This window comes from Vanessa tameamea, chromosome 19 (genome assembly GCF_037043105.1).
Source record: "Vanessa tameamea isolate UH-Manoa-2023 chromosome 19, ilVanTame1 primary haplotype, whole genome shotgun sequence".
Lineage (NCBI taxonomy): Eukaryota > Metazoa > Arthropoda > Insecta > Lepidoptera > Nymphalidae > Vanessa > Vanessa tameamea.
In genome coordinates, this window is record NC_087327.1 from 4,436,741 (window position 1) to 4,461,108 (window position 24,368).

General features: G+C 32.2%; 2 protein-coding genes across 5 annotated transcripts in view; both read left to right on the top strand.

Moving 5' to 3' along the window:
* LOC113396065 (hemicentin-1-like) overlaps nucleotides 1-15,413 on the top strand; it is a 133,038-nt gene extending 117,625 nt beyond the window's left edge. For 3 of the 4 annotated variants that reach the window (XM_026633838.2, XM_026633839.2, XM_026633840.2), the window contains 13 exons: nucleotides 4,960-5,152; nucleotides 6,357-6,483; nucleotides 7,468-7,664; nucleotides 8,321-8,431; nucleotides 8,843-9,043; nucleotides 9,735-9,898; nucleotides 10,038-10,191; nucleotides 10,748-10,878; nucleotides 11,641-11,800; nucleotides 11,943-12,281; nucleotides 12,861-13,136; nucleotides 13,615-13,791; nucleotides 14,680-15,413. In XM_026633838.2, the coding sequence (XP_026489623.2) occupies nucleotides 5,065-5,152; nucleotides 6,357-6,483; nucleotides 7,468-7,664; nucleotides 8,321-8,431; nucleotides 8,843-9,043; nucleotides 9,735-9,898; nucleotides 10,038-10,191; nucleotides 10,748-10,878; nucleotides 11,641-11,800; nucleotides 11,943-12,281; nucleotides 12,861-13,136; nucleotides 13,615-13,791; nucleotides 14,680-14,849 (2,295 nt within the window). In that variant the 5' untranslated portion in view covers nucleotides 4,960-5,064 and the 3' untranslated portion in view covers nucleotides 14,850-15,413. Of the gene's footprint in view, nucleotides 1-4,959; nucleotides 5,153-6,356; nucleotides 6,484-7,467; nucleotides 7,665-8,320; nucleotides 8,432-8,842; nucleotides 9,044-9,734; nucleotides 9,899-10,037; nucleotides 10,192-10,747; nucleotides 10,879-11,640; nucleotides 11,801-11,942; nucleotides 12,282-12,860; nucleotides 13,137-13,614; nucleotides 13,796-14,679 lie in introns of all 4 variants that reach the window. The other variant, XM_064217842.1, reaches the window with a different exon arrangement.
* A 4,773-nt stretch (nucleotides 15,414-20,186) lies between these two features.
* On the top strand, nucleotides 20,187-23,928 carry LOC113396061 (CLIP domain-containing serine protease HP8-like). Its single transcript, XM_026633834.2, has 7 exons — nucleotides 20,187-20,377; nucleotides 21,217-21,356; nucleotides 21,984-22,182; nucleotides 22,448-22,629; nucleotides 22,700-22,808; nucleotides 23,324-23,501; nucleotides 23,582-23,928. The coding sequence occupies exons 1-7, from the start codon at nucleotides 20,317-20,319 to the stop codon at nucleotides 23,826-23,828; spliced, it is 1,116 nt and encodes a 371-aa protein (XP_026489619.2). The 5' UTR covers nucleotides 20,187-20,316; the 3' UTR covers nucleotides 23,829-23,928.
* Nucleotides 23,929-24,368: the final 440 nt, after the last annotated feature.

Genomic DNA, 24,368 nt, shown 5'->3' on the forward strand with positions numbered 1-24,368 from the left:
TTTTTGCGCATATATTGCAAACGCTGGCTGAACATTATGAGATAGATTAAAATAATGGACTACAATTATTGTACACCTTCAAAAGGTCTTCAAAAATCCCGCAATGGTATATGTCTATCTCTTAGGGAAAACCCTCAGTAACAATTTTTTATCCTTCACTTTTTAGGATAAATAATACCTTATTTTCGAAGCGATTTTAAGCAATACAGCATTAATTCTTATCCAATTAAGTACCTTAAATACATTTTACATTTAATATAGATCAATATAACTGCATCCGTGCGAAGCCGGGGCGGGTCGCTAGTCTTTATATAAACATTGGAATAACATCAGCGCCAGAAAAACCTGTTTTATTTACGTTTCGGAATCTCAATACAGTGTAACATAGGGGAGAACTGTCAGTTTACCGAATAAAAATACGTTTATTGAAAATATTTCTATCAAGGTGAACGTCTGCATAACTATTATATCTGTATAAACCTGTTGTAAAATATCTGCTATAAAATTTGCATTATACCTAATATTTCTTTTATGAGAATAGTTAAATCAAGTAAAGGTATTCTTTATAATTCTGTGTTATAATATTTTTATATTAAAAAAAAATATAAATTAAAGATAATAAAGAGAATATTATTTTTTTATCGAACCACGTATTATTTGTGTAACGTATGCTTGTCGTCTATTAAAAAAAAAACAGTTTATCTTACTAATATTTTTAATTTTGAATAATATTTTTGTTATTTATGACTCAAGATTAAGTATTGCATATAAAAATATTTATATTTAATATAATATAACCTCTGATCTTTTAAAATAGCCTTGTTGCTAAATTATAAGGCTTCATATTCTGAGCTCTTGGACTCAAATACTGGAATTAGTCGAACAAAAAAAAAAAAAGAGTTTCTTTGTAAAAACATCCTCATTGACAGCCCGGAGCTAGGAAGTTGGCGTTACATCCTAGTGCCTCAGAAATCCCGTAAAGCCGCGGGTCTTACGTGTAATATCTCTCCGGTCGTGTCAGATTTCCAACCCATCTTATTATGGAAGTAAGGTGAGGGAGTGACGGCCGAGACTTCCGACCCAGCTATCACGACACTCGACGCACGCACGAGCATATTCCATTTATATCCTGATAGCAATAATTCCCTTATACGCGAGATTATTTAATTATAAATCTTATATATACAATATTTTATTAATTTAATACATAGCGCTATCGAACAACACAGCGTTTGAGACGTTTAGCGTTGTTCTTTATCGAGCCCCTGCGCAATTTAGTGTCCTTGAGTCTGGCTTATGATAAGGAAATTCGTTAAAAATACATCTTATACATATAATAAAATTGGAGTCTGTTTGTAATATTAAAATAACCGCTTTTTACTAATGCATATGTATGTATACACGGTACATACCAACCTACCAACCATACCAAAATAAATTTTTTTATAATTTTTGTCTGTCTGTCTGTTTGTTGCGGCTAATCTCTGAAAAGGCTGGACCGATTTCGACGGGACATTCACTGGCAGATAGCTGATGTAATAAGGACTAGCTATGAGTATGTAACATTTTTGTTAAATTAAAACGCGCACGAAGTCGCGGTCACGACTAGTATTAAGTATATATCTATAGCTAGATGAAAATCTACTTACTTCACACTTGTAAAAAAAAAATAAAAATAAATAAAACGAAACAAATGCGGTTTATCATTTATTAATAATGTATTTGTGTCGGGTATCATGTCCAGTTATGTACGTAAATTGTCTTATGCACTATTTCATAAATATTTCTACAAATAATAGTCGAAGTCGTAGTCGTGACTCTGCTATGTTTATATGATAGCATTAAAAATATATATTTTTCATTAACGTGAGTTCCTTAAGAAAGAAAATTATTAGAAATAATTCTCGTATTTCTACTAAGGACTGTAATATCTGTTCTGTACAGTTATGTAGGAGTATCTTGCGAGCGTTCGCCGAAACTGAAACGTGCCCGAACCACTGACGTTCTCAGTGACAAGTAAGACATAATTGTCATAAACTGTATATTTATACTTATGTATATCTAAAAATATACAACTTAAACGGTATGCTCTTTTATCTTTTAAATAATAATAACTTTAAGTTTTAAGTCAATAACATATAATACATATGAATCGGATCAATAGGAAAATACGAAACCCGTCTCTTCGAAGGATAAAGGCTTTAAGCACATTAAATAAATACTTATTGACATTACATTCAAAATAAAACGATGTTAGTGAAACATGATCAGGTTAAAGGAAAAATTGAAGACCACAAGAGCACATTCCTTGGCAACATTCTCTTCCTTCGAGGAAGGTTTGAAGCATATTCTACGCTGTTCCAATGCGGTGTGATAATTGTTAGAATTCCATCAGACACTTGGTTTCCACGCGATTTCTTCCTTCATCACCGAATACGAGATGAATTACAAATATCAATTTAGCAAATTACCCACAATCTCCGTCTAAGATTCACGTGATCTTAACATTAATCAAAATCGTAACTCATAATACATTGCCATGCTAAATATATTATCTGTCATTGAGATCGTCGGTTCAAGCACAAGAGGCCCTGTTGATCAATAATAAGAAATTTCATTTTATCAGATCATAAAGTACAAATTTGAACAATGTATTGCAAACAATGGAAGTCGTGACTCTTGTTTCAGATGTTTTCATGACGTATAATCAAGTTTGCAATCTTTAAAATTGGGATCTCAGAATTATTTCAACGATCATATTCGGAAGATCTTTTCTTAATATACAGTATGTTAATAATTTCTATGATTTATCTTTCAATTAAGCATTTATTTTTATCAGTGAAAATAAAAGTCGAAGGTGTAATGTCCAGGATATTTTTATACAATGAAATATAAACAAACATCGAAAGAAAAAACCGTATCAAGGCGTCTATTTCAAAAGTGGAGACAACTTAATCAAATCAGCTTTTTTTCCTTTCTTATTGAAATGTTTTTTACGGAATAGTTCTCAAAATAATGGTAGAAATTTAAGCCAATAGTAATTTTTATTCAGAGACATTAATGCAGTTTTATTATAGGGATTAATACTATCGTTGTATGTAGTATTGGCATACCGTTGCAGACTTTTTTAAACATTATGGAGATACATATAATAATCACATTACTAATTCGAAATACACAATATATAAATATGTTTTGGTCGGATCCGGAAAAAAAAACAAGACATCTTTAAATGTTGGCATAATGTTTAATTTTACTCGCAATTTACTTAGTTGCGGTTGTTGTTTTATCTACGAACTATCAAATGGTAGACCTCTGAACGTTTAGTTCTTGTAATGAAACTAAGCAGGTATGTATTCTGAATGTAATTACTTGTAATGCTAACTTGTCTATAAAAGCACAGCGTTACAAATGTCACCGATATTTTATTTGAAAAATTTGCAACTTATTTATGATATTATGTCATACATATTTTTAACAAAATTGAAATAAAGTAAGCGTCAGTTGATTAGCGATCTATAAATGATCAAAGTTTTGATGTTTTTATTTCTTATAAATCTATACATAAATAGGCAAAGAGAAAAACAGTTGAACCCTTGTCTCCTTCGATTTTGACAAGGTTATTTCTGCAGCAAATACCTGTTAACTTTTATATTATATACCTAAATTATCAATAATAATTTTGATCGATTTTTAAGTTTTAATGAGCAAATTAAAGCGTAGCTCAAGATAATAACTCAATATTCATTAACTTTACAAACGTAGCAATAATCGACACAAAATTTTGATTATATATAGCTATATAGCTAGTATTTATATTTATTTTGGACGTCGGTACTGATCTAATCGCTATTATTGATTACAATTTAAAAATGGAACGGAATCGAAATAAAACAGCCACCGCGTTGTCCTAGAGGCTGACCATATCTCAGATTGCTTTAATCTGTCGTAGTACACATGGCGTCTGCTTGGTGGTTTTCACGATTGCATCATAGACAAAAACATATACATACTTACCTATACTTACCTATATATTTTACAACGAATTCCGTTAGAATACGTATGGCGAAACCAAATAGATCAAAAATTAAATATCTTTGGAGATTTTTAGTCAGTGTATTTATATATTTTTGCCAATTGTATATTTTTATTACGAATATATACATACAATAACACCGCAATTACGTTTAATTAGTTAACAATGGTTTTTACCAACAATGCTCTTTGATTCTTAAAATATAAACTTAATTAAGGATATAAACATAAATATTAAAATAAATTAAGCATATAGACACAAAAAAATATTATAAAATGAATATATTGTAAATAGTACAGCAGGTACGGATAATCTAGGACACATACCTTATTACGAAAGTTAAGTTGGACGTGCAGGTGAAGTTTTAACTATCCTCTGGGAACTTTCATTATTGGGGTTATAACTATCGTATATTATATTCAAAGTGAATAAACGTTACGATCTTGTCCAGTTTTATTACATCAATTACGAATAAACCCATCATTTAGTAATAAATGTAGATGAATAATAAAAACTATAAAATACCAGATACATCTATACCGGATTAATAAGAGACTTTGTTTCATGTGACTCCTTCCACGTCAAGTAGATTGTTATTGTAAGATCCTTATTTTATATTCCTGTGGGCATTCGTGGTTGTATTTATGTCCCAGGCAATCGTGTCCTTCCAGTATCGTGATTTGTCATGACGAGGCCACACAAATAAGTTAAATAATAAATATTTACTATTGTAAAACTGAATCACGTGTCACATTCAAATTCTGCCACATAACCTCTATCCGCCACTCGCATAAGAAAAACGTAATGGTATAATCTCCAAATCATCCCCTCAAAACGGAAGAGACCCTTACCTCCTTAGTAAGACATTTAATGGCTGTTACTTACACCTCGCGAAATTATAATATCAAATTTAATTGTTTCAGGATCCCAAAGCTACAATGATAATGTAATCTGTATGACCACGAGAAAAATGATTTGAAAGCATGGATCATCGTTTGGGCCAATGAGAGAGATGCGCAGGAGCATGGATGGACCGTAGGATGCGCGTCATTCCGGCGCTTATTTGCTTCATGTTCACCTTATCACCTGTCTTAGCATTTATACCTGGAATTGATGGTAAGTTAATATAACTTAACTTTAATACTTCCCAAGATTGGCGGCGTATTGGCGTTGTAAGGAATGATTCAAATTTCTTACGGCGCCTATGTTTTGGGCAGTGGTGACCAATAACTTGGACCGTGCGCTAATCTTGGTTGAAAAAAAATTAACAGATTATTAACTTTTAAATTACGTACATAGGTCAGGATTTCATTAATGATTAGTAGGATCTATAATAGACTACCTAATATAGAGCTTATAAAATTGTATATATTTACCTAATCTAGTAACTTAATACCTAGCCCAAAAAGGATATGTCCCTTTAAGGGCTGGGAATTACACTTAGATGATAGGATATGAAACGACTATATAAAATTTAATAAAATTAATATTTATTACACATAACGTAACTAACTCTATATACATACACTAAATATCTTAAACTTTTTATTTTATATCCGTATTTTATGAAATCATAGGAATCAACGAACAAAGGATATATTATTTACCGATTTGCAATAAAATTGAGTTAATACACATGTTACCTCTGATATTACCTCTTGACTGCCTCGTTGGTCTAGTGGCTAGATATAAGGCCGCAGATCCCGAGGTCCTCGATTCAATCCGCAGTTCAGACCGGTAAAAATTGATTAAGTTTTTCAGTCAAAACATTCTCAGTAACAACTCAGAGTCCGGAAAATGGAACTGTGTTTGCATTACCATTCCTAGGATAGCACGTAATGCAGCTGGTCCTACGCCTGAACTCATTTCTTCGTGTCTAATTTGCCCTCCTATCAGATTTTGAGAGCAAGGGAATTGATAGTGCCCCTGTGTTTGCAAGCCCACTTGTGACATAAAATGTCTTGCGTAGTTGGTTAGTCTCCGTTGCGATTGACCACAGTGGTCATAGGTCAGTCAGTGCGACATTATTATTATTATTATTGCCTCTGATATGTGATGCTAAGACTAATTATGTGCTAAAGCTTTTCTCCCAAAATAACATTACAGAGTATTTTTATGAAATTGATAAAAGCTAACACTATAGTTTTTTGATCAATCGTTTCAAATTACATTGTATAAAACTTCCCAATTATCAGTTACCCGCTAAATGACACAACTAATGCCATCTTTAGACAATCAACTGAACTATTAAGAACTTTTGGGTTCGTGTATTAAACGTATCTTGTTTTCCCGTCAAAATAACAGATGGCGTTACTTTCAGGTCCAGTGATAGCTCAAGAAGCTTTAGAGGGAGGAAAAACTACGTTGTTTTGCGATTCAGCAACAGATTCACCAAATGATGAGCTGATGCTTTTAGTTTGGTATAAGGATAATGCGCCAATTTATAGGTAAGTTTTGGTGTACTCTCGGTTTACAATAAAATAAAATAACACCTTTATTTCAGCTGCATAGTAAACATTATATTTATTTGCAAAATACTTTGCGTTGAATATTGATACAAAACAGTCGTGAAAAACAAATAAAATAAATACATCCTCGTATCTGTATGTATTTTGACTTGATAAACCATTAACTGTAAAACTCAATGTTATTTCATTTAATATAATTTGTTCCCAATTTAAATAATTTCTAATTGATACATATCAGGGTAAGATACATTAGATATATATATATAATATATTGTAACACACTTGAAGGCTATGATTTTTTCTACGAATTTCTTTTAAGTTTGAAAAAAAAAAAAAATATTTGTACTATAAACGCCCTACTCAAAATAAGAATATATTTAAAAAAAAAAACAAATGCTTAACTAAAATATGAAAGCTACTTCGTCTGATCTAACCTAAAAGGATGTGAGTCTACATACCCGACGAAATATCTACCATTATCTTTAAAAGTATTCGCTAAATAATATTAGGGCTTCGCAATAATAATAAAGAAACGAACGAAACTATTAGAAAAAAGATTGAATTCAGTGTAAACAAGCACATGAGACTTAATATCGTTGCGGTGCATTTGCGTTGTACGACGTTGTATAGATAAACTTTATTACAGTGTTTGTTTGCTTAGCTAAAACAAATTAAAAAAAAAAAAAACCAAATAAAAATCCTACTGTATTTGTATCAAGATTATTTTGCTATTTAGTTGAAATATAATTATTCAAGTACTTATTTGCAAAAAATGTATCGCCACGGTTAATATAAAATTGCATTACAAATACAAGCAAAGCACATGAAACGACACTCACGCGGTGATCGGCTGGATTTAAAACCGAAATCTTTGCTTTAGATTTAAGTCCATCAGCCACTGAGTTATCTCGGCCATTCTATTATATCTTTAATTATATATCAATTTAATTTAAATTGTTTTAGTTACGATGCTCGCATAGCCAGCGAATGGTCGAGTTTATCATTCAACACCAGCAGTAGATTGAAGGCAGACCTGAAAAATGAACCCACAGCTCTCATCGTTACGAATTTAAGAGGAGACGATCAGGCACTCTACCATTGCCGAGTTGACTTCCTTCTAGCACCGACCAGGAACATTGGAGTCAATTTGACGGTCATTGGTAAGGAATTTACGTTTTGATCTTGAATTCAAATAGTTTACGAATTTCGAATATCTAATTGTATTATCCTATAATATGTGTAATAGATATAACAATACCGTTCATGAATATGTGTAGGCAGCCTGTAAATATCTCATTGTTGGGCTAAGACCTCGTCACCCTTTGAAAAAAAGGTTTGGAGCTTAATCCACCACACTGCTACCGTTCATATTATCTCTATATGAAAAAGATAAAGAAAAAATCGCTACTTGTATGAAATAAATATGAAAACTTATTTAAAAAATATATATTACGAAGTTTATTCATTTATATAATTCTACCCAATCACTTTGCTGGACTAAGAACCTAATCCAAGGCCTTATTTCTGAGATGAAGTCAAAGTTGCGGTATATTATCCGTCGCCACCAAGCAGGAAATGAATTGATAACACAAGTAAATTAAGCACCTGTTAATTCAGTGATCACCTATCTAGGTATGAACCCGCGATCATCAGTTTAAATAAAAGTGTTCTAAACAGTAGTACTCACTAAATTTTACAAATAAATAAAGCGCTTAAAATTTCCTTTGTATTAAAAGAACAACTCATTACTTTTGCTTACTATTTAAGCGTCCTTTAATATAAATTTATTGTTTTTCATGTCAGTATTTGGTTTCAGTTCTTCCCAGTCAACCATTTTTTTTGGATGAATTCGGGAACAAAGTGGAAAGAAAGATTGGACCGTACCACGAAGGTGATACGTTAGTCCTGAGCTGCCTCGTGATTGGAGGTAAGTTCGAGACATTAATAAGAACATTTTCATTCTACTTAGAATGTGGCACAATTTAAAATAGTTTACGCAATATTTAACCATTCATATTAACAAAACTGAAACACTTTATAATTTATAAAAACTAGTTGTAGCTCGCGGCTAAGTTCATGATGTAGCCATTGGTTGTCAGGTATTAGGCATAAAAAGCCTATATTCTTACTAGCTTGAATAGCTTGCTAGCAAATATCATCAAATTCAGTTCAGTGTTTTGGTCATGAAAGAGACAGAGTTACTTTACCATTTATAAAATATCAGTATAGATATTTCTCAACACTAACATATCTATAGTCATTTTTGATTCTGATGAACCAAAACACCAAAATTTCGTAAATTGATTCTGTCTTTCTTAGGTTATTTTTATCTTTGCAGGTCGTCCTCCTCCTAGAATAAGTTGGTATTCCGGCAAAGATCTGGTTGACGCGTCAGACGGAGCTAGTGATATACCGGGAGTAAGAGAGAACGAATTATACCTTCCTCTCACTCGTCACAACGCTGAGTCCCTCTCATGTAAAGCCAGTAACACCCACCTTATACCCCCAGTGAGAGCTTCACTGCAAGTTGAATTGTTTTGTAAGTATTTTGTAAATGAAAAAGGAAAAAGCATCTATACGAGTATACTTATCAATCTATAGCAAGCATCAATTTAAGCTAGCTTGTACTATTTACCCAAAAGAAAATAATTTAAGTTACGCCAAAACTTCAATAAATTTTACGTGTAAGATTTTTTTTAATGGGGATTATAAATTGATACGGTATTCAAAGACTGGAAAAAAACTGGACAAACCAATTCATATTTTTTTCAGTAAAAATTTCACATAAAAATGTGAGCTCTTCCACTGTTATCTCCACTCCTCTGTTATTATGAACTCTTAAAATTCGCAGAAGTCTGAAATATGATCTATCCTCAGATTTTTTTTTGTGTTCTAAACGGTGATTTAGTAATAAATAATGAAGGATATTTTTAGTATTTTTCGGATTTTCTTAGCCAATATAAATAATATGTGCAAATCACTTCAAACTTTAAAATCGTCGACCATATTTATCTACTTTAACCGATTTTGAGACAAAGCAGAATATAAACTGAACAGTTATACTTATAGCTAACTTTACCTATTGACTTTCTGGTATTTAGTGATATATATAAATAATGACAATTTTTTGATAAAGACAAAAGCTTTCCTTACTGTAAATATCTTAAATTGTGAAAATATAACAAATCACATAATTGTTGTCTCAAATTTATAAGCATTAATCTTTACAGTACCCGCCTATAATGTTACTATAAATTGTGTACGAGGATTAGTAGAAGACGCTCTACGAGCAGGCAAGAAAGCAATCGTGCAATGCATAGCCTATGGCTCCTACCCTCCACCCGAGATCACGTGGTGGCTGGACCACCGACATCTCACTCAACATAGCAATCAGGTAATTAGCTCAATAGGCACACAAATTATAATGCTGGCGACATTGCGATGGTTAATTCAATAAAATGTGTTTTTAATATAAAAAAATCATGATTATTATTTAAATTTTGAATTAAAGTAAGTTATTCGTTTGTTATTAGAGTTGGGATAATGTTACCCGAAAAGCTGAATCATATCTGGAGTTCACACCTGCAGTGAATGAGCATGGTGCAACACTGGCTTGCATAGCAACCAACACTGTGATGGCACCAGGTCGGGACTCGAAGGCAGATGTCATCATTTTAAATGTTACCTGTAAGCTTTACACTTACGTTTTTTGGTTTTATATAACATAAAGGTAGCTCGTTATGTTCCTCTAAGCAAAGATCTCTCATATTTGTGCAAGGAGTTTGTAACTTATTTCAAAACGCTGCTTTAGGTCAGATTGGTGGATACTGATGTCATGATGCTTTCCTTCACTGCTGATTGAGAAATGAACTTTAAAAACAAAAAACTCACTAGTACTTTCCTTGATCTTGGATTAGCAATATTCGGTCAGTAGATGGTATAGAACACGTGGACTTTTTTATCATATAGGTAAACAAACAGGCAAAGGTTACCTGGTAGCAATTGATATCCACCATCCATAGACTTGGGTGCAACGTATTAAAAGATTCATCTAAGCGCTCCAAGCTTAGGGAACATAGATGTTATGTTATGACATTAGCTCAGTCACCCTTTTTAACCGGAACACAATAATACTAAGCCTTGCTGTTTGGTACCTACCCAGACTTACTTGCGCAAAGTCCCATCTGATTCTGATTTGATTTTTAAGACATTTTAACAAATAATGTAATTAATTTATTTGTAGATAGTCCAATAGTAGAATTATCAAAACTAGGAGATGGAAGACTGAACGAAGTGGTCGAGTTGGACAGCTTACATTTGGAATGTGAAGTTAAAGCCAACCCACCTGTTTTAAGCTTTACTTGGTATTTTAATGTAAGCATGATTTATATGTATATTTTAAATTTAATATGTACTTAAAGGCCATGATCATTTCAGAGATTTTTTTTAGTTTTAATTCAATAACGCATCATGCAAAGCAGGTTATTGCAGGTATTATGCCTCTAAATAATAATAATGATAAACTTGAGTCTTCAAAGACCTCCAATATAAAATGAAAAAAGATCCTGAAATTCCAGATTCGGTCGAATGAAGTAGTTTAAGACGTTAATAGTAATAAAATTATTTCGAAATTCTTGATAAAAACCTAATTTTAAGGCTTAGAAAACATGTTGACAGAATTTTATTTATTTGACCTAAATAGCTATTCTCGTGACGGTTTCCTGCTTAAAAAAAAAACGACAGGATGATTAAAGTAACAAATTAGGCGAGAATATGAAAAGGAAGTAAAACAAACAATCGTCATCCTCCTGCCCTTATCCCAACTCTACTTGGGGTCGGCGCAGCATGTCTTCTTCTTCCATACTTCTCTGTCGGACGTCATCTCACTAGTAACATTCTTTCTAACCATATCGTCTTTCACACAATCCATCCATCGTTTTCATTCGAAGTAAAACAAACAAGTGCGTGCAATTCACTAGAAGTGAAACTAAATGTTAATTCTTTTTTCTTACGCATTTTCGTGTCATCAAGATTCAAATCCCAATGATTCTAAATAAATTTATCATAAGTACAATAAATGAAAATACATATTTTTTGTTTATTAATCAAGTTTTATAAAATAAATTATATTTTCAGGACGTCGAAATACGACCTAATAGATGGTGGGGGAATCAGGTTTCATCTCAAACGCTATTAGTAGAAGAAGTTACACGGAGACACGCTGGTCGATACTCCTGTGCAGCTCGAAATAATATTGGAGAAACGAGAGCAGAATCTATCAATATTACTGTATTTTGTAAGCATACCTTATCGAGTGACTAAAAACTTTCTTATTATTAGTATCTATCTAAATTTAGAAAATTATCTATTTGTGTCGATGATCATGTGATTATTTGGAATATTCCCAAAAAAATCGAAAAATCGCCTTTATTTTCCAGACCCACCAGAATGTCAGGATCACGGTGTAACATTAGTTAAAGAAACATTGAAATGCAATGTCAAAGCCCTCCCCCCACCTGATACATTCTTCTGGCACATCCAACCAGCGGACGAGGATGTTCAGCATTTAACAACTGGTTCAGCAATTCTACCACTCACCCAAATCACAGGATCTCTATCGAGGACATTAGATACCAGTTGCGAAGCGGGTAATGGCATTGCGTCTCAAGAAAAGCCATGTAAAAAGATCTTCAGCTTCGAACAGCTGCGACCTCCGCAACCACAACAGTGTGACCTAGCCTTTGAATATGAAGAATTTCAAATGAGATGTATTCCAGGTATGTATTAGCATTCTTTAATTCTATTCTTTCACAAATTTCAAATATATATTTTTTTATTCGATAATGTACATTTATATGTGAAAAAATGATAATTTTCGTAATTTTTCAATTTAATTGTAATAGACGAGACGAGATCTGGCACCATATTGAGTATCGTATTTAGTTTTTCATAACCATTAAACTAGATAAACATTGCTTACTAATAACCAGAGATTTTGAATAGGCTAAAGACCGCATATTCATTAGATATAAAAATCAAAACCAAGAATGTCATATTTTATATACCTACGATTATAATAAATTTTTGAACATAATAAATTAGCTAGCTATTTGAGCACCAGAATTACTTACCAATGATAGGTAATACCTCCTCCAATGACACGATTTAATACCTTAAAAGAGTTTTTACAGTTTATAAGAACTCATTCACATGCATGAAAACAAAAATAGTTTTCATGCATGTGAATGAATGCGTCTAGTATGTGTACAACACTAACTTTGAACACGCTTATTCTAGCCTAGACTAAATCTGTGATAATAACACTTAACGTTTAAAAAATAAAATATATTTTCCAGTGGAAAACGCAACATACTACGAAGTATCTGTTTGGCGAATGTCAACATCCAATGCTTCTTTGGTTCTCGATAGGAGAGGATCAATGGGTTATGGTATGAGCCAAGCTCTCGCACAAGGTGAGGGCGTGCCTTGGCTTGTGAGAGGTCCCCTGGGGAATTTGAACGTGGGTGACGAAGCGGGAGCCTCTGCTTGTAATAGATACGGATGTTCTTCTGCTTTACTGTTACGACCAACAGAGAACTTATTACATGCTGCCGCGAACCCCTGGTGGAAATGTAAGTAGGAAGTCATGTTTCTCATCCATGACTAATGACATTCCATTGTATTATTAGTGTAGTGTAGTCAGTCTGTTACGCTTCCACGCTTTCACGGCCACACCACTAAACCGTATACGATGAAATTGTATATGAAGTAAGCATGAACCTCAAGAAAGGACATAGGCTACATAATACAAATACATAGACGTTTGTTACCTAACACCGCCGACCAATCCCTAAAACAGAGGCGAAGCCGCAGGCGACAGCTAGTATTACTCATATAAAAAAACTTTATTAATTAGTAAGATTGGAGGTGAGACGTATTAGCCGTACTATACACCGTAAAGATAGTCAATTTAAAGTTTACTAATATATCACGACTGTCGCGCAGTAAAAGATTATTATGTTTCGAGTTTCCACTTTTATAATCTCGTCACATAAGCTATTAAGTAAGATAAATGAGGTGCCAAGTTAAAGTCTACTCATACGATTCCAGTTCTCCTCGAAAAAGATGTAGGAATATCTGTGGGTGCGGTGGTACTGGTGGCAGTTTTCGTGCTGTCCACAGTACTCGCCATACGTCTGGCGCGACGGGCGCGCTCCAAACCCACGCCTGTCATACAAGTTCTGCAGTTGGATGATGTCGCCCGTGATTATCTGGAAACAATTGGAGGTAGGTAAGGATCATGAACACTGCTCACGATCTACGCATGCTTTCCTCTTCCTGTATTAATTATATTTTGCTAACTAAGCTTTTAAATGTTTTAAAAGCTAAAACCATCAAACGTACTTATTTAATTTTGTAGCGATATTAATTCATAAAAAAGCTGAGATGGCACTGTGGTTAAAAGACGTTAATCATAACCGACGATTTTAAATGAAAACCCAGAAACTAATGTATTTTATTTATGTCTGTAACTGAAATCAAAGTCGGCGGTGATGGAAAAAAAACAATTGTGTGAGCTGTGTAACTCACTTATAAATTATATAATTTAATACGGAATAAAGTCTAGTACTTATAAACTGTAATCAATCGCATTTGTTTTGAAGAATTGCCATCAGAAAATCCTGTGCTTTATCCAGAAGCCATCCATTATCCAGAAAAACTAACTTAAAATATTAATAAACAACTTTATATTGTTAATTGTTTTTTATTCTTATTATTTTTTTTTTTAAGTAATAGCATTGTCCGACTGAAACAACCGTTGATTGAGTTATACAGTTTAATTACATACAAGGGACATATATTATAGTATGAGCTCTTAAGATTGGTGCATTTGCCCGTCCGCGAAATAAAAACGGATTATAAAATAAATCAGTAGAATCAAAGCAAACATTTAATTATATACATATCAAAGAACCATCAGCGAAACGAAATGTGGCGCGTACGAGCTAACTGTAAAATGAAATCGATCAATGACTGAAATATTAATTGAACAATTTATTTTGACGTTGCCCGTGACCTATTCACGATAAATAATCGTGTAAAAAGTGACGCTTATAAGCTTTTTTCTGAATATCATACCAAGAACTGAACATGGTCATGCTATTTTTTTCACAGATCATAAAATCCACGCTTCACGCAGTCTTCGGTCTTGCAGTAGCGGCTACTCTGATGGTTCAGCCGAATCAGCCCCGACGGTTGACAGGCGACGAAAACCAAGATTATGGGACTGGGAACCACTACCACCAGACGTGACTCTTACAATACATAGAGAAAGTGCAGTGTAATTTATGTATCTTTGAAGTTTGTTAAGTGTACAGAGATATACAATTACGTAAGATAAAAGGTACGAGTGCCAGTGCGGTATATATTTATCATGAATTTATTTTAAGAAAAAAAAAAAATAAACTGACCGTTGTCAGACCGTTGTCGTTGAAGGAAAGTTAGTGCTTTCTTTTAAGTAAAATATATTACTGATGTATTCATATCGATTATAATAATGTCGACTGTTGTTATTCCGCTGTTGGATTGTCGATAAACACAAAAATATATGAACATTCTAATATAATAAAACAAATTTAATGAAAAGTTTAACTGTACAACTATTCTTTAAGAACATACTCGACTCGCCGAACACGATCGTAAAATATCAAAGAGTCGTATGCGACATTGAACATAATAATTATACGGATTAAAATAGCGTATCACCATAAGGCAGTTACAACGTTTCACGAGTGACAGGCGAAGTGCGTTCTTACAGGATAGCACTCATTTGCGAGGTTGCAAAATGTACGCTTAATAAATGCATTTATTTTAACTCAACCTACTACGAATAAACATTTTAAATAGTTTTTATTTTTTTAATAATTACCTTATGTCTCATATGTTTACAACGACCAACAATAAGAAACCTTAAAATAAATTAATCGCACGTAAATAAACACAAATGCTATTTGTTTTTAAGTAAGATTAGTCACATGAAAAAACATAACTAGTGATACCTCCTTAGGTGACATATTGTAAAGACTTCTTTATTTTATATCATTTTAGTATGCTTTAATCTGTTACATAGACATTACAGAAATAATTACCATCCCTTACTTCACCAATCTTGGGAACTAAGATGTTATGTCCCTTGTGCCTGTAGTTACACTGGTTCACTCACCCTTCAAACCGGAACACAGAAATTACCAAGGATTGCTGCTTGGCGGCAGAATAGCTGAGGAGTGGGTGGTACCTACCCAGACGGGCTTGTACAGAGCTCTAACACCAAGTATATTACAATATTATGAAAAAATTTAAACTACACACCACGTTATAATGTTTATCGAAAGGCCGACAAGAAACTCAGTTGTTACTTTTCAACCAATTATATAACTTAACTATACTAAAGAATTACAATAAAATTCAACATTTTCAGACATATTAAATATGTGTATACATAAAATATGTTATTTATATTTAACTAGCGATCCGCCGGCTTCGCGCGGGTGCATGCTGATACTAAACATACTACAGAATGTCTTACGACGTTCATAGTTTTCAATAATAATCTGCAATATCTTTCATTTAAATTACATGCTAAAGAGCCATATTGATCTATATTAAATGCACAATGTACCTAATTGGATAAGGATTAATGCTGTATTGCTTAAAATCGTTTCGAAAATAAGCCATTATTTCTCATAAAAAGTAAAGGATAAAAATGGTTATTTTGGGTACCCTAGAGATAGGTATATACCATCGCGGACTTTATTGGAGCGTTTGCAATGTAAGCGCAAAAAATGTGTTTATTTACGACATCAATTTAGTAACCTCTAAAATTATTAGTGTTTATCTACTATACTGTGCATGTATTATACATATAAACCTTCCCCATGACTCACTCTATCTATAAAAGAAAACCGCATCAAAATGCGTTGTGTAATTTTACAGATCTAAGATCAAGAATATATGTAATGATTGTTAAACTCATATTTCATTTTAATTACCTACCTTAAAATAACCTTATTATATTAATAAAAAATAAAAATAAAAACAAACTCCCCAAAATCAATTTATCTTGAAAACAAAACACAATAATACTAGTCATTTGTTATGAATTCGTAAAACATTAGATATGTTTTACGAATTCATCGTAGTGCAACTTAAATTACTGATAATATGTAGAAAAATAATGATATTTCCTCCGTATTCATAAGCACTGTGTAGGTATATATGTATGTATTGAAGATCCAGCTTCAAGTAAACGGGAAGGTCAAATAATTAAAAATATTTAATTTAGTTTACAATATATATTTTTACAGCTATTGTTGCAGTCATCCATTATCTTCCGTTTTTCAACTCAGATTAACAATTCCCATGTCCAATTCAAAAATATTATTTTTCTACTTTTATTTATAAAATGGTCAAACCAAAAAGTTTTCATTGCATTTATATAATTCTGTGATTGAATATAACTCAATGGCTGTAATCTATATAACCTTTAATGATTATTATTTATAAATATTTTATATAAAATAATTTTATAGGCTTGCAGTATATTGTTACCCATGAGACAGTCATATTCCGACTCTGTCACCTCCCGTCAAAGAACGATATTGCTTTACTTCGTCTTAAGTAACCAAATGATTTTGGACACAGTGAGTGATTTTAGAAAAATAGATTCATAAGAAATTTCACTTAATATTTTTGATATTTAAATATAATCGAAAAAAAATACTGATGTCTTTAAATTTGATGTATTTTTTGGAGAATGTCGCACCGATTTGCCTCCCTCCATACGAACTGCGTAATATAAGTCTCGTTGGTAAAAAAAGGAACTATTGCGGGTTGGGGTACAACATATACTAGCAGTAAATCCTCCAGGCTTCAAAAGGCCGACATACCAACACAAACAAACTAACAACAGCCTCTAATTGCTACGAACAGTAAGATACTACTATATTTTTCTTTTAAGGAATTTATGATTTGACCAAATATGCTTTTTACGAATTTTTATTAATAATTTAGTTTTTTGTAAATGTAACAATTTTATTTATAAAAAGAAAGTTGGTCGCATGTTATCATGACAAATTGTCACCTAGCAGTGAGAAATGAAAACTAACTTCTATCATAAATTCATTTACACAAAGATAACTTTCTAAAAATCATAGAACTTGACTTAAACGACTTTCCTGGGCAATCAATATCTCCAGTGTGTTTGAGAAATTAGATTGTCCTTTTACAATGAAGTTATTGTATATCATACATTTTTTATCAAACATCTTTGTTTTTTTAGGATGACAGAATCCGCACCTAACCAGTTCTGCGCCGGTGAGTTAGGTAAAGATTCATGTGATGGCGATTCCGGTGGACCTTTCATGACGGAAAATAAAGTCAATGTCAAATACAGAATAATCCAGTACGGCATCGTATCGTACGGCCCAAAGATATGTGGCACAGCATATCCTGGGGTATATACTAATGTCGTCAGCTATATGGAATGGATATTAAGTAACATTAAGCCCTAAAAAATAAAAATCTTTCGTTACTTCAGTTATTTGTCCATTTTAACTACATTAAAACGCTAAACGTATGCGTGTTTTTGTAAATGAACAATTATTTATTTAATTCATACTTGTGATGAAACTGTTTAATACTATTAGATAATGTTGTAATTTATAATAAATGAAACACACTGACTGAGAAATAAATTTGCTTTCGAAGAAAAGACAAAAAAACACAGTTTATTTTATTACTTCGATAAATTTTAACAAATACCAAACAAAAACCAAATTCAGTTTAACAGACTTTGACAGATCAAGAAAGATTGATTGATTTTCCCCTTACTATTGATAATCCAAAATATTTTATTGCTCATTATATATATTCTATAATTTTATATTTACTCGGTTAACCTGTCTGCCTGATCTGCGTATAGAACGTTCCTTAAAAATTATTTTATAAACTCAAAGTACTAGAAAATGAAAACAAAATAATATTACTCGATTTTTTTTTAAACATTTATATTATTGCTTTAATTATATATTAATATTCAATGTTATATTTATCAGAAAGTTTAGTTGAGTAACGTAATTATTTCTCAAATTTATACAAAATCGTTTAGATAGATACCGCCTTGCTGACCAATACTAATTTTTGACATATTTATTTAAGCTAATTATCGGCTTCTGAAATTTGAAATTGAAGTTGTACATCACACGTTGCACGTCACAATCTTCAATCATTGGTACAATATCATTAAGGAATATAAAATTAATGAATATATAAAACAATGGCACTAAATTAGATCCTTGTGACATTCCCGCAGAAACAACAAATATTTTAGTGAAGCGTCCATGGATTATCACTTTAGAAATTCTTCCCATATGACAAGTTTTGATCCACTTTAATGAATGAATGAAATATACTTTATTGTACACCACAAACAACACGAAAAACAGAAAAAAAGAAGTAAAACAAAATTAGTAAAATAAAAAAACAAAATAAATGTTGATTACGAGTGTTGTACAATGGGCGGACTTATGGCTAATTAGCCATCTTTTCCAGACAACCCAATCTGAGAGAGAATTTTTAAAACCATCGGCGTAGGCGGTGCAGTCATAAACTTACATACAAATACTTACACACTAATACTTATACTTACTACATATATACATATGCATATATAATATATATCTCTATTATATATTAATACATATTTAAGATACTAAAATGTTATATAAAGGAAATTAATTAAAGTCGTCTAAATTATTAGTTAGGTAATAGTTTTTAACGGTTTTTTTAAAAGCTGAAATTGATGGAGCTTTTTTTATATCTACCGGAAGGGCATTCCATAACTTTATGGCCTGTACGTTTGTAAACGTTTGTAAATTGTTGTAAACGAGTTGTTTAGGAATTTTGTTTTGTGAACAGGCATTTTGAGTGTTAGGTCCACTTTAGTAGACGATTCGAAACTATATAATATTTCAACTTATGTAAAGAATACAGTGATAAGCCTTATCGAAGGCCTTACCAAGGTTGGTGGCGCATTGGCGACGGAAGGAATGGTTATTATTTCTTACAGCGTCATTGTCTATGGATGGTAGTGACCACTTAGCATACATTACATAGGGGCCCATTAGCTCGTCCGTCTACCTATATCAAAAAAATATATATTATTGTTGCCTATAAATGATAGCCTGTCATAATACATCTATATGTATTGTAGTAATATTAATTGACGCTCGGGTGTTTCCCGCAGAGGCAACACCTGAGCCAATGTCAGATACGTATTTTAGGCCAGGTTATAAAATTGGATTTACAACTCTGAATTAATTTTCGTATGAACTTAACGATGCCTTCACCATAAGAGTAAGTAAAAGGAGTAGGTGATACTACCGTTTCTTTACGTAGGACTTGTCGACATAGTCTTATTACAGAATTATTTTTATATGTATTGATATATGTACGCATGGAATCATATTTAATTATACTATACATGTAAAATAATTAATATTGTGCTAAAAACTATTCAAAAACACTATGGAAATACTTTAAATAATACTAATTAATACGATACTAATATATAATATTTATATTGAATTATGTATACATACATATGTATATGACCCACAATATCATAATTATATTACTAAGGAAAACACCACACCGTCACTTGGCAGTCGGATGCCAAGCCGTACTAACGTGAACACCGCGTGTATATAAATGTCATATGTATATACAAAAAAAACTATATAATAACAAATTAAAATGATTCAAACACTATTAATTTGCTTGTTAGTGATTCACGTCTCGGATTATTCATTCGCACGTAAGTAATTCATACTAAATTATTTTTTTTATAATGGATTGAGTTTAATGAACAACCGGTATCAATTTGCGATGTATAAGAAATAATAGGAGTTTTACTGGTTGGTTATTGCAGTGATATTGAAATATATAATAATAATAATATCTTATTAATATCCGCCGTTCAAATGACACAGATGACCTCATGTTACATATCAGTTATTCAAATCAATTTTGATTCAAAAATGAAGGTCATTCATTACTTTACTGAGTTTATATATTTTAACGAAGTTTTTCGAAAAAATCTAATTATACAATGATACTCCTCATAGGTTATCCATAGTTTTTGTTTTTTTTAATTAATATCTGTTCTCTAAAATTACTATTCAACATTCGCCAGTAATCATCCTCTATTTTTTTCTATTGGATCATTTTGTCCTTCGATTTTTAAGATTCGGCGAAAGTGAGCTTTGACAAAAAAAGTTGATAAACAGACTGTGACGAGAGTGCTTCTAATAGGATTTCGTTTCTTTCATCTGCTGTGCGGAATAAAATTATTAATTTTTAAAACGGTCTAAAATTATATTTGTCAACGTAAGTTCTGCGACAATAACATAATTATCATCATACAAACTTACGCAATTGTTTTTTAAGCAATGCTTCTTCACTGATTTACTGCATAAGTTTGAGAAAACATATAGGTTAAACATACACCCACAAACTTAATATAGATATTTTATCGTCGCAGTAGGTAGGTCTGGCACCACAGATTCACAAGTTAATCTAAAGCAAATTTTTAATTTTAATAATAATATTAGTTTATCTTGGAAAAATGAGAAAAAATATTGTTTGTTAATTCAGAAACATGCGACAGCTGTATGTTGCTCCGGCAGTGTCCCGAAGCGTTGAAATTAGCGTCTAAAACAGATCCCGCAGCAAAACAAAGGCTTAAAGAAGCAGTGTGCGGAATTAAAACGGTGGACGGCAAACGGCATCCTATGGTAAGTATTACAATACTACTAACGACGTAGTCCAAAAACTGTGCTTTATTTGTGAATTAAAATTTATTGTATCCAAACCTTGCTCTGCTCGCGACTTGCCATATACCATCACTAATCTATCCACTGACAACGCCTCAGAAAAATCTGTTAATCGTTTCAGAATTTATTTTAAACGCTAAGTTTACTAAAATACTCTCAGTGATACGTACATTATTAAAAAACACTTAACCTTTCAAAAAAGTATCTCACCGAACAGTTTAAAAATGGCTGTTCTAATCAACTCATTACTAAATAGAACTTTGATTTAACTGAAACTTCTTCAGTTGCAATTAGACTAATATTCAAAGTTCAAATAGAGTACAATTTCGTTGGATCATTCCTTAATTTTATAATTTTTACATTCCTTGAAAATGTTTTGATCATTCACCAATAAATATTTCCCGTCCGCAGCTTTTCCCTCGTGTGAGGACTCATGTTCTTTACTGCACACCTGATAACGTGTATCCAAAATTGTATTGTGATCGGTTAAGTAGTTAAGACGTGAACAACAAACAAACTAATTAATTATTAAACGAACGCACAAAGAATGCACAGTTAACTTTGCTCGACTGATGATCCTTTTGACAGATTTGCTGTAACCGCTTTATCACCGTATCTGAAAGATTTGCAGATACAGAAACAGACATCGAAACACACGAGAACATCGCACTGTTACCTGAAAAATGCGGTAGTATCAATGGAGACCGAATCATCGGAGGTTTTTATGCCAACCTCTATGAGTTTCCATGGATGGTGCTCATCTCTCATGTTATTGGGAGACATCATGGTTATTTATACTTTGTATTTTATATGGTACTAGTACCCCACCTGCATTTTGCCGGAAATTACACTTTTTGATAAAAATCTTCTAATTTTAAAATGCCATAATCAACTCTTCCCTGGTTCATACACAAACCAATTATTACTTTTCGAGCTCCGTTAAACGTTTATAAGATCTTACAATGTCTATCGGGAGTAAAGCGATTACTACGGATACTCTTTTATACTCAGAATTTGAAATGTATTTTCTGACTTCCATTTCTATATTATAGGTAAAAGACAAACTCAATTCCAATGTGGAGGGACAATTATAAACTCTAGATATATTTTGACTGCTGCACACTGTGTCGAGTCTAAAATAATCGCTGGAGTACGCGTCGGTGAATTCAATATAAATACACCAGAAGATTGCCAAGGAGAATATCCACATTATCTCTGCGAGAGTCATATTCAGGTATTCAATATATTTAGCAACATTAATAACTTGTTTTTATATATGTGTCTAATTTTTTTTTTTTTTTTAGGATATTGCTGTAGTTAAGTCAATTCCTCATGAGGACTTTAAAATACTGCCCAATGTACAAAATGATATCGCTCTCCTCCGCCTCAAGTTGCCAATTGACTTTTCATTTAGTAAGTTAAATGGAAATATTGTTTTGCTAGTTATTGAAATATGCCTAAATTATTAGTAGCATGTTACTTTATTATTTAAATAATGTGAATGACGTGGAGCGCATAACATACATAAAACAGATACGTTATCACTGCAAACTGAACTGTGTTCTTAATGGAAGCTACTCCATACATTAAGCGAGTTATCATTTGATTCGTACGTAACTTTTTTCTCATTTTAAATCTTAATTGAACATAGCTTGCTAAGGTTGTGGCTCTCCGTTTTTTTTGTACCATATCAGATTGGACAAAGTTATTATTATTTTTAATATGTGTATATATAGATAGGCCGTATATAAATTATATCGGATAAATAATGGATAGCCGAACCAATTCGATAGCAACTTCTTTCAATAAAGGCTACTTAAAAAGTATAACATACTATTAATACTACGTTAACTTACGTATGTTAACGATAACTTAAGAAACTTATCCCAAATTTTTTTTACCTAAAATTCAAATAAGTATATTTATAGAAAACGTCGCACCGGTCTGTCTACCGATATTTAATGAACTGAGAAACATAAGCCTCAGTGGAAAACAAGCTACTGTTGCTGGATGGGGAATTACCGAGTTCAATCGAGCATCTTCCGTTCTTCGAAAAGTTGATATACCAATAAAGACTGAAAATGAATGCCGACAATACTATGACAGGTGGGAAATTTGATTGGCAATGTTAATTGCTGTTAAATGTTTAAAAAAAAAATCTAAATCGTACATTTTTTTTATTTTAGAAACTCTGACACTCGTACAAGTTATAATATTGACAAGAAATTCTGTGCTGGTGAGACGGGTAAAGACTCTTGCAGAGGCGACTCTGGTGGTCCACTTATGTTAGAAGAGGAATACAAAGATAACTATCGGATGATTCAGTTCGGCGTCGTGTCTCATGGACCTCAACAATGTGGTTCTTCTACCCCAGGAGTATACACCGATGTTAGGCAATACATGAAATGGATATTGGATAACATTGAACCCTAAAGTAACACCCATAACAATTACATTGTGTCTATTGTAAGATGTAGCATGTAGCATTTATTTTCACGAAAACATGAAAATAAAATAAATGATATTCATACTTCGTAAAGAGCATTTAATTTTATTATAAATTATTTTTTCACAATAATTTGGCTTTAAGAAAAATACATTGTAATCATTTTTATCATTCGGTAATGTAAAGTCGCAAGTCGCAACTGAACTATAAAGTGACGTTTTGTTTTCTAACGTCCATATTCTTTATTTATAAAATAAATTATATATAAAGGGAGGATTCAATCCGTGCTATTTTTAAATGATTAGTTAAACGCTGATGATCCCACCGATCTTTTTGCCTGAACACGACTTGCGTTTATTCAAATTTCTCATAATATTTGTAAAACTACAGGTTCGAATTGCAAAGTATAAGAGGCAATTTCCATCTGAATAAAACGTTTAAAATAAATACATTATTTATTTTTATGAACACTAATATTTTGTGTCAGTTAAATTAAGGTAAAGTTGTATTTCATTTATTTCCAATTT